The sequence below is a fragment of the Mustela nigripes genome, chromosome 4, assembly GCF_022355385.1.
Source record: "Mustela nigripes isolate SB6536 chromosome 4, MUSNIG.SB6536, whole genome shotgun sequence".
Taxonomy (NCBI): Eukaryota; Metazoa; Chordata; class Mammalia; order Carnivora; family Mustelidae; genus Mustela; species Mustela nigripes.
Genome location: NC_081560.1, coordinates 59,515,736 through 59,531,052, shown reverse-complemented (window position 1 = coordinate 59,531,052; position 15,317 = coordinate 59,515,736). Strand labels below are relative to the sequence as shown.

General features: G+C 37.8%; 1 protein-coding gene across 5 annotated transcripts in view; it reads right to left on the bottom strand.

Moving 5' to 3' along the window:
• DGKB (diacylglycerol kinase beta) overlaps positions 1-15,317 on the bottom strand; it is a 709,227-nt gene that overhangs the window by 639,389 nt on the left and 54,521 nt on the right. For all 5 annotated transcript variants that reach the window (XM_059396759.1, XM_059396762.1, XM_059396761.1 and 2 more), the window contains exon 2: positions 1,544-1,802. In XM_059396759.1, the coding sequence (XP_059252742.1) occupies positions 1,544-1,613 (70 nt within the window). In that variant the 5' untranslated portion in view covers positions 1,614-1,802. The remainder of the gene's footprint in view (positions 1-1,543; positions 1,803-15,317) is intronic.

Here is a 15,317-nt window from a genome sequence, read left to right as displayed (position 1 = left end):
TGTTTCCTTCAGTGCCAAGGAGAATATTCTCCCTAAAGAAAATGCTCAGAAATATTTACTTAATTACTGGATATAAAACAATAGCAGAGAGCAAAAAGAAATTGGAAAACATATGTAAATCATTTTTTTAGTCAATTTCAAAATTATCATGTATAAAAATGCAGACAAGAATTCAGCCATTGTGGACTAAACGGGACAAGAGGATGAAGTGTGCTCTCAGCCTCTCAAAACATTTTTGAATATGAGAAGCATATTTTGATAGCAGAAATTTCTGCTCCCCGCCAGTGATAGCTGTTATAATTTTTGTTATTGACTAAGAACATGCACATGTTCTTACGGCTTTGCATCTTTATTGTGAATACCCAGCAACACCCTCACAACCTCACCCAGCACACATCAGCCCACAAGTGAGGAAGCCTCTAGAAAACCAGTGAAGTTGGCCTTTTCAGATAATATGCATTAAGTGTTTACTAATGTTCCTGACTTATCTGTGCCCCATAAATGCGTTATTATTCATTATTATCAACAAATCTTTCACTTATTATTTCAAGCCCTTTTTCTCTCTGCCTCTCCTTCATAGCCTTACTCCATCCACTCCCTTCCCCCGGGTACCACACCTCCCCAACCCAGCTGCTTCAGTGTTTCCTCTTACATTCTTGCATGCTACAGTTGTTCTCCTCTTTCTAAAGTTTCCTGAATTCTCTTCTTCCAGGCACCATGCGATTCCCCTAGTCTCTTCCATCTTATTACATTCCTTACATGTTACTTTTTTCTCTGCTCGCCATCCTCCCAACTTTTTGGTACCACTGATTTTTTAGGAACTTCCTCTTCTCTCTTGAACACCTTGACCCAGGTGTTATTCATATTTATAGTTGAAACTCATTTCATGAAACAGATACATTCCTGAAAATCCATGTTAAAAATAAAATTCTTTGTAGATGAAATTTTACTGTTTATGTGTAAAGAAACTTAGTATTTAAAAATAGCCTACTATAAACTGAATTGCCATGGTCTACCTTTTGTATAAATATACACATCTGAAAAAGTTGGCATAAGGTCCTCGCTAACAAGCTCTAATTCCAACTCCACAATGTATCCATGACCCCCAGCTCCCAGCCCTTTTTCTATGTTATGCTAGCAAACAGAAAACATACAAAACAAGAATAACAATAACAAACCCTCACTTTTCCCCTTACTTCTGTTTGTCCTTCTCAATTGCAGTATCACCAATTTCCTTTCACCAAATTGTCTTATCTTTTGCTTTACTTCTGTTACACATGGAATGTTTCCAGTTTTAGTTTTGCACCTAATATCCTAGTTCCTTTTTTTTCTAGATTTTATATTTAAATTCTTTTCCTTAAAAAAAAAAAAATTCAACTTTTCCTTTTTCTCATGCCAAAGGTAGTCTCAAGTAGACCGACCTATAAAAACAAAACACGTATCTACATCTCTCCCAATGCTGAACAGGTTCTGTAATCTGTTCTTATAAATCTTGCTTAAAACAAATGCTAAACCAAGACATAATATCAATATAAATACTTACATTCAGCATATTTCTGAAGTTGGGAAAATTCTGAGGGGCTAAGGTGTGCCCACTTCTCCTGGTTTGTCATGGTGGTACTGAGAAGTCTCTTACATTACAGGTGAGAATTCTTTACTCAGGTGTTTGGCAGGATTCTAGGCTTCAAAGTTTCCACATGGCATGTTTCATTATAAAATATCTCGAGCTTTCAAAATATGCAATCTGTCAACATGTAGCCACTGTGGGTGTGAGTTGGCAGTCTCAATAATATATTAAAGATCTGCAGAAAAAGAAACACAAAAATAAAAGGTCAGCATTATTGCACAAAGAAAAAGTTGACAAGTTATACAATGTTAAGAACTTTTAATTTCCAACAATATTTGTTCTTCCAATCCATGAGCATGGAACGTTTTCCATTTCTTTGTGTCTTCCTCAATTTCTTTCATGAATGTTCTATAATTTTCTGAGTACAGATCCTTTGCCTCTTTGGTTAGGTTTATTCCTAGGTATCTTATGGGTTTTGCTGCAATTGTAAATGGGATTGATGCCTTAATTTTTCTTTCTTCTCTCACATTATTAGTGTATGGAAATGCAACTGATTTCTGTGCATTGAGTTTATACCCTGCCACTTTGCTGAATTACTGTATGAGTTCTAGCAAGTTTGGTGTGGAGTATTTTGGGTTTTCCACATAAAGGGTCATGTCATTTGCGAAGAGTGGGAGTTTAATTTCTTCTCTGCCACTTCAGATTCCTTTTATTTCTTTTTTGTTGTCTGATTGCTGAGGCTAGGACTTTAGTACTATGTCGAACAACGGTGGTTGATAGTGGACATCCCTGTTGTGTTCCTGACCTTAGGGGAAAAGCTCTCATATTTTCCCCATTGAGAATGATGGAGGCTTTTCATATATGACTTTTATGATATTGAGGTATGTTCCCTCTATCCCTATAATGTGAAGAGTTTTCACCAAGAAAGGATGCTGTATTTTGTCAAATGCTTTTTCCACATCTATTGAGAGGATCATATGGTTCTTGTCTTTTGTTTTATTAATGTACTATCATATTGATTGATTTGCAGATGTTGAACCACACTTGGAGTCCAGGAATAAATCCCAGTTGGTTGTGGTGAATAATCCTTTTAATGTCCTGTTGGATCCTACTGGTTAGTCTCTTGGTGAGAATTTTTGCATCCATGTTCATATTGGTCTGTAATTCTCCTTTTTAGTGGAGTCTCTGTCTGATTTGGGGATCAAGGCAATGCTGGATTCATGGAAAGAGCTTGGAAGTTCTCCTTCCATTTCAGAACAAATATTGTTAAAATGTCTGTGTTACCTAGAAGAATCTATACATTCAATCCAATCCCTATCATAGTACTATCAACAGTTTCTCCGGAGCTGGAACAAATAATCCTAAAATTTGTGTGGAACAGATGAGACCCTTAAAATGTATGGTACTGGCACGAAAACACACATAGATCGGTGGAACAGAATACAGAGTCCAGAAATGGACCCTCAACTCTATGGTCACTAATCTTCAACAAAGTAGGAAAGGATATACAATGGAAAAAAGACAGTCTCTTCAACAAATGGTATTGGGAAAATTGGACAGCCACAGGCAGAAGAATGAAACTAGACCATTTCCTTACTCCACACACAAAAACAGACCCCAAATGGATAAAACACCTAAATGCAAGACAAGAATCCATCAAAATCCTAGAGGAGAGCCCAGGCAGCAACCTCTTTGACCTCGACTGCAGCAAATTTCTTGCTAGACACGTCTGCAAAGGCAAGGGAAGCAAGGGCAAAAATGAACTATCGGGACATCCATCAAGATAAAAAGCTTCTGCGCCCAAAGGAAACATTTGACAAAACCAAAACAAAACCAATACAACTGATGAAATGGGAGAAGATATTTGCAAATGTCTTGTCAGATAAAGGGCTAATATTCAAAATCTGTAAAGACCTTATCAAACTCAACAACCAAAAAACAAATAATCCAATCAAAAAATGAGCAAGGGTGCCTGGGTGGCTCAGTTGTTAAGCATCTGCCTTTGGCTCAGGTCATGATCTTAGAATCCTGGGATCGAGCCTCACATTGGGCTCCCTGTTTGGCAGGAGGCCTGTTTCTCCCTCTCTCATTACCCCTCTTTGTGTTCCCTCTCTTTCTGTGTCCATCTCTGTCAAATAAATAAAATCTTAAAAAAAAAAAAATGAGCAGAAGACATGAAAGACATTTCTCCAAAGAAGACATACTTACAGCCAACAGACATATAAAAAAATGCTCAACATCTCTTGGCATCAGGTAAATACAGATCAAAACCACAGTGAGATACCACCTCACACTAGTCAGAATGGCTAAAATGAATAAGTTAGGAAAGGACAGATGTTGGTAGGGATGTAGAGAAAGGGGAACCCTCTTATATTGTTGGTGGGAATGCAAGCTGGTGTAGCCACTCTGGATAATAGTATGGAGGTTCCTCAAAACATTGAAAATAGAGCTACCATATGACCCAGCAATTGCACTAGTCTGTATTGGCCCCAAAGATACAAATGTAGTGATCTGAAGGGGCACCTGCACCCCGATATTTATAGCAGCAATGTCTACAACTGCCAAACTATGGAAAGTGCCCAGATGTCCATCAACAGATGAATGGATAAAGAAGATGTGGTATAGATACATGGAATATACTCAGCCATCAAAGAAATGAAATCTTGCCATTTGCAATGATGTGGATGGAACTAGAGGAGGATATTACGCTAAGTGAAGTAAGTCAGCCAGAGGAAGACAAATATCATATGATCTCACACATATGTGAAATTTTAGAAACAAAACAGAAGATCATAGGGGAAGGGAGTGCAAAATTAAAGAAGACAAAATCAGAGAGGACAACAAACTGTAAGAAACTCCTAATCATAGGAAAGAAACCGAGGGATGCTGGAGGGGAGAAGAGCTGGGGGTTGGAGAGGTGGGCTCACTGGGTGATGGACATTAAGGAGGGCACATGATGTAATGAGCACTGGGTATTATACAAGACTGATGAATCACTGACTTCTACCCCGGAAACTAATAATACACTATATATTAATTAATTGAATTTAAGTAAATAAGTAAAAAGAATTTTTAGTTTCTAAATAATATATTCCAAAGTCATTTTATTTTGTGTAATACTCAATTTCTAATTGTTCATGTACTCTTTAATGGCATTTTTATATGTATTTCCTAATGCCAGATTACAGGAATAAATGATTTCGATACAAAAAGAAAATTTTATGAAGTCTATTTCATAAAAGTAGATTTTTCTATGCCATTCAATTTTATAAAATTTCACATCCCAAGAGCAAACAAGGGTGTCATTTTCATCAATCTGAACTTGCAGGTCCTGTAATATCTAAACAATTACTATGTAAAAATCTAGACCAAATTATTAAAGGAAGCTAAGTAAGCTCTATAGCTCCCTGTACATACAATCAGCTAGTGTACCAGATTTCTTTTTTTTTTTTTTAAGATTTTATTTGTTCATTTGACAGACAGACATCACAAGTAGGCAGAGAGGCAGGCAGAAAGAGAGAGAGAGGAGGAAGCAGGCCCTCCGCCGAGCAGAGAACCTGACATGGGACTCGATCCCAGGACCCCAAGACCATGACTCAAGTCAAAGGCAGAGGCTTTAACCCACCGAGCCACCCAGGTGCCCTAGTGTACCAAATTTCTTTTTTTTTTTCTAAAGATTTTATTTATTTGACAGAGAGATCACAAGCAGGCAGAGAGGCAGAGAGAGAGAGAGAGGGAAGCAGGCTCCCCGCTGAGCAGAGAGCCCGATGCGGGGCTCGATCCCAGGACCCTGAGATCATGACCTGAGCAGAAGGCAGAGGCTTAACCCACTGAGCCACCCAGGCGCCCCCCTAGTGTACCAAATTTCTAACAACAGTTTGGAATGGCTTTCAGTAGAAGCACATATATTTGAAATCAGGCAAATCAATTCTGGGAGACATATAAATTGAGGATTTTTTTTTCTAGCAACAAAATGAATAGAGTAATTTTAATTTTATAATTTGTAAAAATCCCAATAAAATTAACTAAACTAAAGCAACTCCAAAAGTCTGACAGGCTTGCATAATGATAGTAGAAAAACTACTATGAATCATGCTTAAAAATAAATCCCTGGGTTGTCATGGACCTACGTTCACTGCTACATCTATAAAGGCAAACAAAATGAAAAACCATCTGGTCTCAACTTTTTATTAGAGACAGTTATCAATTGCTCAAAACCAGACTGGCATTGTGATCATTATAGAAAATGAAATATTTAGCAACAATGACTTAAGTTTATGAAATTTTATGAGTGGAAAGCTTATTTATGCAGATGTCATTACCTCAAGCCAACTACCTATATTTGGCATTAGTGCATAACCTCTCTTCAACATCTGTTTTTTGGTCTTCAGTATGAACCCCAGGACCTCACTGTCACATCTTGTCATCTCTGTCTATAAAAAAGATTTTTGTCGATCTCATCTGTTCAGAGTCCCTGCACTCAGTTTTATAAGATGACAGTTTGCTATTTAATTGGAAAAAATGAAGATACTGATGTGTTAACAGAGGCCAAATTGCTAGGTCTCTTTTTCCTCCCAGGGAATGCTCTTAAATCACAACCATGACTTTGTGGAAATAACGCAAACCAAAAGGAAAGGAAACATGTGATGGACGTTTCTGTTTTCCACCCAGTGTCTTCCAGCTGATTTCATCCTTATTGATTTCATCCTAATTCTTTGCTTCCCCCCATTACATGCAGTTTTGATGAGACTATAAAAGAAGGTGTCCTATTCTTTCCTATCCAAAGAGAGACAGATGATTCAGTAACATTCGGCACATGAGAGTGTCTCATGGGGCTTTAAATGTTGGATGGAGTTATTCAAGGACGGGATGAAAATAGTTGTACCTAAATGATTACAGCAGTAATTGGATGCCTGCTGATGTCTGAGCCCAACTATCTGGCTATCTTGTCACTTCCAGAAGCAAATAACATTCTTCCAATTAAGAGTTAAGTGGGTCAGAATCAATTTCTATTGCCTACAACCCCCAAACCTTAACTGATCATAATGGAAGTTCACTTATTCATTCACAATATGTTTATTTATTCCCACTGTGTGCCAGAAAGCATTCCAGGCACTAGAAATACGACAAAGATCAAAGATACCCCCAAATGAAAATAATACGAATTATAACAACATATCAGCTTTACTGATAGCTTAGAGTATGCATTGTACTCTCCTCATCGTATTGTGTGTTTGACTACTCAATCTTCACAAAATTACTTCGCGAGGAACCATAGTCTCTGATTTCAAAAAAATAAAGAAACTAACCCTAGATGATTAGAATATGGTCAAACATGACAGATACTGCTAGAAACCCAAACTCCATCCACTCTCCCTTGCTTCCTTGGTAATAGACCTCTAATCTTATTGAATGAAAATATATCCATCTAAAGAACTACATTCCTGAACACCTGGGTAGCTCAGTCGGTTAAGCATCTGCCTTCGGCTCAGGTCATGATCCCAGGGTCTTGGAATAAAACCCCACATCGGCTCCCTGCTCAGTGGGGAGACTGCTTCTCTATCTCCTGCCCCCACTGCTTGTGCATCCATACATGCTCTCTCTCTCTCACTCTGTCAAATTAAAAAAATCTTAAAAAAAAAAAAAAAAAGAACTACTTTACTCAGGTTATTTGAATAATGGAGTGATCAGTGAGATGTAAATAGTTTGGGGTAAGGTATACAGAAAGGTTCTATTTGGCAAGTGCTATTTTAACCTTTTTTTTTTTTCCTCTTCCTGTAACTTCCTACCTGGAATATTAACATTTTGGCTACAAATGCAACAGTTTTTTATACTTCTGAGATAACTTTTAGAATGGAAGGCATGTGCTAAGAATAGTAGGATCCCATAAAGTAGACCAGGTAGGCAAATATCCAACTGTAGAAATATTTGACCCACCACCTATGTTTGTGAATAAAGTTTTATTGGAACCAGTAAGAGGTCATTTTTTGAAGGGATTTCAATGCTAAATAAAGTTTGGGGAATTATTCTGAAGGCAGTCATAAACAATGGATAAACAACAACAAAGACCAGAAACCTGATCATTTGGGGAAAATATCAATATGGAAAAATGCCAATGTCTTCATTTTGTTTCCTTCCCTGACCTGTACTATTGCAGTACCTTCTTAACTGGCCCCCTGAGCTCCCTCCTTTCCTTAATGTGCCCTATTTCTTGAGTCCATGGACAGTCATGAACTAAGGTGATGCCAGATTCCTGTCTTATAAATTAGCAATAAAAAGTTAATTAATGTATGAGAATAATAATAATAATAATAAACTACAGCTTTCTACCTTGCTACTTGCTCTGAAATTTATTAAAATTCCTGATTTAAGTAACTCAAATTCAAAATTCAAATTTAAAAAGGACTGGTTAACTGACATCTTTCAGATTCTACATGAATCCTATTCTCACAGTAAAGTGGCACCTGGTCATTCAATTTCCTTTTCTTTTTAAAGACTTTATTTATTTATTTGACAGACAGAGATCACAAGTAGGCAGAGAGGCAGGCAGGGAGAGAGAGAGGAGGAAGCAGGCTCCCTGCCAAGCAGAGAGCTTGATGCGGGACTCAATCCCAGGACCCTGAGATCATACCTGAGCCGGAGGCAGAGGCTTAACCCACTGAGCCACCCAAGGTGCCCCTGGTCATTCAATTTAAAATTGCACAGTCATACACACCATCCCTCCATCAGGCTTTTATTTGTTTTGAATATAATATCTTATCAAATATTTAACTTACTTATATTATTTAATACTCGTTTCCTCATGCTACAAATTAGGGGTAGCGTGAATGGCTTTGAGCCCTGATAGGATTCCACAAAAAGGACAAAGCAAGTAAAAATACTTGCTGCATTTTCCCTTGATTTTCACCCAGATGTATGTGTAGAGGCCTAGGGCAGGCCATCTCAAGATGGACCGCTTCGGCATAAAAATTATTCTGTGATGAAGTCAATAGAGACTCTAAGGGATCAAGAGAAATTTTTGCCCCTCAGATAACTCCAAAGAAGAATCTGGACTAAGATTAAGGGTTGCTAGCAAGATAAATTGTGTCTGAGTGACCCATCTTTATGGCCAGGCAAACATCCAATTACCAAACTTCTGCTCTTCTTCTCATCACCCTCTGAATTGCATCCCTTTCCACTTAAATCCCAAAGCCCTATGCCCTTCTCCTTAGTTCTTTATGATATATACACCCCATTTTGCCAGTCTCTGAAATTTCCCTATCTGTGTCATTTTCCTGCACATACCCTATTAAATTTTATTTTCTCCTGTTCATCTGTCTCACGTCAATTAGATTCTTAGTCTAGCTAAAAGGACCTTGGAGGCGATAGGACACTCTTTCTCCCCAACATGTGTATTAGATTCTATGTCACCATATCCTCTCCTGTGCTCTAAGACTAAGTCCCATGAGGGCAAGGATTATTTTTTTTTTTTTTTTAAAGATTTTATTTATTTATTTGACAGAGAGAAATCACAAGTAGATGGAGAGGCAGGCAGAGAGAGAGAGAGAGGGAAGCAGGCTCCCTACTGAGCAGAGAGCCCGATGTGGGCCTCGATCCCAGGACCCTGAGATCATGACCTGAGCCGAAGGCAGCGGCTTAACCCACTGAGCCACCCAGGCGCCCCGAGGGCAAGGATTATTGTCTGTCTGTTCATTGCTATTTTCCTAGAGTAGCTGGTAAAGGAATAATTATAGTATGAATTCACTTATATGTTTGTTTGTTTTGGTAAAGAAAAACCTGAGTAGGGGCACCTGGGTGCCTCAGTCACTTAAGCACCTGCCTTCAGCTCAGGTCATAATCCTGGGGTCCTGGTTCATTAGGGAGTCTGCTGCTCTATCTCTGTTCCTCTACCCCACTTTCTCTTTCTGTCTCTCTCAGATAAATGACATCTTAAGAAAAAAGGACAGGAAAGGACAGGACTGGAAAGAAAAGGAAAAAGGAAAAGAAAAGAAAAGAAAGGAAAACGTGGGTAGTAGAAGTAGAAGAGGCCCTCAACTTGAAAAAGAGAAAATGGTGCAGAAAGCGGTTAGGAACAACAGTTATTACAAGTTTCATTCTTCCTAGGGGCCACCGATTTTTGTTCAACTCAACAGACATAAGTGAAAGAAGTTATAGTTAGAGGTACAAAACTTTCACTGTTAAAACAACAACAAAAACATTTAAGGGGCATCTGCCTCTTGGTTTCAGCTCATGTCATGATATCAGGGTTGTGAGATTAAGCCCTTTGTCGATCTCTGCACTCAGCATGGAGTCTGCCCAAGATTCTCTCTCTCCCTCTGCCCCTGCCCCTTTTCTCTTTTTCTCTCTCTCCAATGAATCTTTTTAAAAAATCTTTATTTTACATAATTTTTTAGTATTTTCTTTCTGTTATATATATCTAATTCCATATATTTTTTAAATGATTTTATTTATTTATTTGCCAGAGAGAGAGCGCGCACACAAGCAGGGAGAATAGCAGGCAGAGGAAGAAGCAGTTTCCTTGCTGAACAAGAAGCCTGACATGGGGCTTGATCCCAGAACCCTGGGATCATGACTTGAGCCAAAGGCAGAGGCTTAACAGAATAAACCACCCAGGCATCCATATAAATGAGCAACATTTCCAAGTGAAACTTTCATTGATATGTTAACCAATAGGCATCAGGACTATCTTAAAATTATTTTTCTGTATCTGAGAAAAACATTACATAGCATTCTTTTATTTACTATTATCTTATCAACACAAGCCATAGCTTTTCATCTCAAGAACAGCTTCTCTAAATTAATCTAATACAATTTGCATTTTTATTAGAGGCATTTAAAGGGTAACGGCAGCCCTAAAGGACTCAAAGTAAATTCTCTTTGGTTTTTGGATTTGGTTTATTCCAACACTAATACACTTCAAATAAGCCTTCCTTATAATCCTTCTAGTGGAAACCCTTGGTTTTACAATCCTGGTAGTGCCAACTCTCATGAGGTGATGTGACATGTAGTCAAGTAATAACAAATAAATGGAGTTTTCCTAACCAAATATTTTAAACTAGCTGAACATACCACAACTCTGCATAAAGAGAAAAGTTGCACGTATAATATTAAATCAACAGGCACGCTAGTCTTCATGCCTCAGAAACAGATGGAAATGATAGCAACACTTCCTTATAGTCACTTGTTCTTTACAAACGTGTGGAAATAAAATGACAATTGAGATTCCCTATGGTACATTCAAAGATTTCCTGTTCCCAAGCAAGGGGTTTCTTCAGATGCATAAGATGAAAGCCAGGAAGGATCCACTTTGCTGGCTGCTGGAAAGCAATCTAATGCTGACATTCTCATCTAGTCAATGGGTGTGTCATTTTTCTTAGTTGTTGGCAGGAAATAACTATGTTGGAGGAATTGGAGAAAGCTCTTTGGCTTACTGTGCCTGGACTAAAACACATTCTTCACAATTAGGGAAGGAAATAAATCTCCTATGAAGAAGTTACAGGCAGTATCTAGATGAATGAATCTGATGGACTGGATTCACTATTTGTTAATCACGTTAAGCAGAGATTTCTAATTAGTTATTAAAAGTCAACACATCATGACTCTAATAATTGAATAAAGTTAATACACATTAAGGCATACTAAAAACTGTATGTATACAAATTTAAGGCATTATGATGAGTGAAAATATTTACTGAGTCTGCAGTGTCATAAACCCTGGGGGTTTATGGGTTATTAAGTAACCCCTGAAGAAATCATAGGAAAAAGGATGGGAGCCAAAATATCAATCAGAATTTCAGAAAGAAAAGCAGGATGAAACTAAATGGAATATTAATGCTATCATGTAATTTGTAATTATTTGTTCATTTATTCATGAAAAAAACATGTGAGGCACTAAGCAGGTGCTAAGGATATACTAAAAAGAAAAACAGATATACTATCTCAGTTCTTGGATCTTGTTTGGGGGAATGATCTACATTAAACTAAGTACACGCATAAATCATTCTGAACTATAATAAATTACTTAAAAAAAAAAAGGCAATGGAATTCTGCGAGAGAGTACAACAGTGTCCTAATTTAGAGATTCAAAGAGCAGCTCATAGACAAAGTTTTATTTAAACTGAATGATAAAAGTTGAGTAACAGTTAGAACTTGAGTGAGAAGAAAAATATGAGCAGAAACCTATAAGTGAGAATTTTTTTTAAAAAATTGGGTCTAAGACAGTAGATGTGATTGGAGCCTGGTGACAAGAGGGAAACGGGCACACCGTTGGATTGGAAAAATGGATAAGAACTAGACCATGCAGATTCCTAGAGGTCCTAATGAAGATTGATCATAACTGGATGATGAAGCCACTGCACATTCTGAGCAGGAGATAAACATGATCCACTTATATTTTAAGAAGTCCATTCTAATCAATGGATGGGAAGGTGACAAGAACGGAAGTGAAAAGGCCGATGAGGAGGCTGTTTCAGGACTAGACAGAGCTGGCGGTGGCTTCCATTATGGAAATGGCAGTAAAGATTAAGGAAAAGGCCAAACTCAAGACATATTTTAGAAGCAGGATTTTATAACGAAGGGGATATAATGTGTGTAGGGTGAAGGGATCACAGAAGGACTCCTATAGTTTTGGCTTGAGCACAGCAAACAGAAAAGGCATAGTTTAAAGAATTAACTATTTACTGGAAGAGTATTAGGTGTGAGGAAAAGAGGAAACCACTATTTTGTTTGGGGACGTGTTCAGTTTAAGAAGGGCTGTCTAAATTGACAGGACTAGTAGATAGTGACGTAAGCCTAGGGCTAATAAAAGAGAGAGAGAGGTCAGATGTTGAGAGTTGTTTTGGAATAGATAGTATTTTTGAAGATATGGGCATGCACACGTTTGCCTGATGTAGCAGCCATAAAGGCATACTGAAAACTATATGCAGACAAATTTAAGGCATTATGATGAGTGAAAATATTTATTGGGTCTGAAGGGTCATAAACCCTAAATTATTAAGTAACCCCTGGAGAAATCATAGGAAAAAAGGATGGGAGCCAAAATATCAATCAGAATTTCAGAAAGAAAAGCAGAATTAAACTCTAAGCTCTGATTTTAGAAAGAACGTGCATTCTGCTGCAAAGACGTATGTAATACCTGACAGCCTCTACTCTAATAGCTTTCAGAATACAGTCAGCTTTTGAACCATGGTCACACTCTTCACAGGCAGAGGTCAAAGACTAAAGATGATGGATGTACTAGGATCATGCCAGTTTTGACCAATGGAAGACTCCCGTAATGACCCATATTGCTTCAGAACAACCCACTGGACTGGCGGCACTGTGATATGAAGCTCTTCACAATGAACTCAGCATCCCCCACACCTCCTTTCTTTTCTCAGGTATCAAATCTGCATCAGATTGATGGTTGTCTCTGCCCAACCCTGCTTTTTCTCCCTTTATCTTTCACAGGAATAATTTCCTGGTAATCCTGGTAACCTTTGTATCTCTAATTCCATTTTAGTGTTTGTTTCCTTGTGAAGGATCCCATGTGTCAGGATTCCAAGTAGGGAACAGATGTACATTTAAAATGGGTAAGTAGGAGTTTAATAAAAGGATCATTGAGAAAGAATGACAGGGATTAGGGAGTTATTAAAGGCTGGTCCAGTATACTGGACTAGCAAAAGTTGGGAACTTATTGATCCTAAGCCTGAAGGCACTAGGGCTGTTGCAGCTAAAAAAAAAAAAAAAAAAAAAAAAAAAACCCTCAGAGTAGCTATATATACACACAGGGTCATCTGAAAGGAGCCATGGTCTTAGGTAACAGGATTCACCCATTCTCAAAGGACTTAGCTGGGGAAGAAGTGGTGGTGGTGGTGGTGGGGGGGGTGACTTCTTAACCTTGTACTCTTCCAACTCTCCAATCTCTTCCAGCGCTTCATAGTAACCAAACCCAATCATAAGCCAGAGGGCAAGGACAAGCACTGATGTCATCTATAGGAAACAGCCTCAGGAGGCACTGAACAAAATGGAAGAGGATGAAGGGGGAATCTGAAGGGGAAAATGGGAAATACTAAGTACATGTGGGGAAAGAGAATGGTGTGAGAAAGAGGGCCAAGCTTCCAAGTGTTCCCATATTTAGAGATTAGAAGTAGAGAAAGACCTCCCAAAATAGAATATGATGTCAGAAAGACAACAAAAGAAGAAGAAAAGGAAAGGGTGTGAGGGTTAGGGTTCAAGGAAAGGGTTAGAGGGCATTTACCAAAAGTTTCTGGGCAGTTAAATGAGATGAGGATTCAAACATCCCATGGCAACATGATGGTCACTGGGGACTTTAGCAAAACAACTTCCCTGAGGCTAGGCAAGTCAGATTGGAACGGGTTACAGAGTAGAACTGAATTTGGGAGGGCTGTGAATACCATCAACTCTCAGAGAAGTGTGATTGTGAGGAGGAGTGGAAAGCTAAAAGTAGCTACCCAAGAAGAATATGGAATCAAGGAATTTTGCTTGCTTTTTTTTGTTTGTTTGTTTATAGGAACCACTGAAACAAATTTTAAAATTGGAGAGAAAGGTTTATAGTGAGAATGGTTCAAGTTTAGGAGAGAGAAAGTGATCAGTATTTCGAAGTCCTTAAAAGGCCTTTAAAACCCCTTGTTAGCAAGAGAGATAAGTTCCAGAAAATATGTGAGGGCCAAAATTAATCTTAACAATGAGAACAGATGCAAGTAATTTTGTAGATTTGGTGCTTAGAAAATGGAAGATTTCTGGCTCATAACTTCTGTTTTCTCAATGATATATAAATCTTAGTTATTAGCAGATGGTTTAGTTAGGCAATGATGGGGGAAGGGAGAAATAAGAGTAGGAAGATAAGAAAAAAATAAATACAAATGTAGGGCACCTGGCTGGCTCAGGTAGTAGAGCTTGTGACTCTTGAACTCAGGGTTGTAAGTCTGAGCCCCACATTAGGTATAAAGATTACTTGAAAATAAAATCTTACCAAAAAAAAAAAAAATAAGAATAAATAAATACAAACATGGTAAGCCGAGCTTAGTAAAGGCATGTAGAAAGAACAGGAGACAGAGTAAAAATCCAATGGGGATACGCTATTCATAAATCTGAACTGAAACAACCTGTTTTTAAATTATTAATTTATAGACTAAAGCATCTAAAGGACAATTAGTCATATTCTTAACCTACCACTTTTGAATCAGATAGATCTGTATTCTCATTCAAATTCTGAGCTGTTAGTCTTGCCCGCGAAAAGTGAATCATTTCACCTGAGTTTCAGTTCCTTTCTCATGAAAAGTCGATAATATCACCCACTCGCTAGAGGTATTAGCAGTAAATGAAGTAACACGGGCATAATACATAAGAAGTAAAAGCTTCTCAATAAAAGTTGTTTTCTCCTTGCCTTTGTGAGTAAGGATTTAAGATATATTTTTAGTATAGAATGTGACCATACATGCAGTATGCATACAGGGGAAATATAGGGGAAGTCTACAAACCCTTCAGAAGACTATGTGGGTGGTTTAATGTAAGATTCATAATTGTCTTATTTTTGGACTCTGCTGACACATAAAAATCTAAAAAAAATTCAAGGGAAATCTTTGGTGATGCAAAACAGGGAAATATATCAAGCTTTGTATTGCCTATATTTTGCAGTCATGATTTCAAAGATGGATTGTCATTTTATTTTTTTTTTCTTTGTAAGAAAATTACTTCAAGTGACTTTTCAATGCTCTGTCTTTTTAGACCTGGTTTTAAGGAAAATATC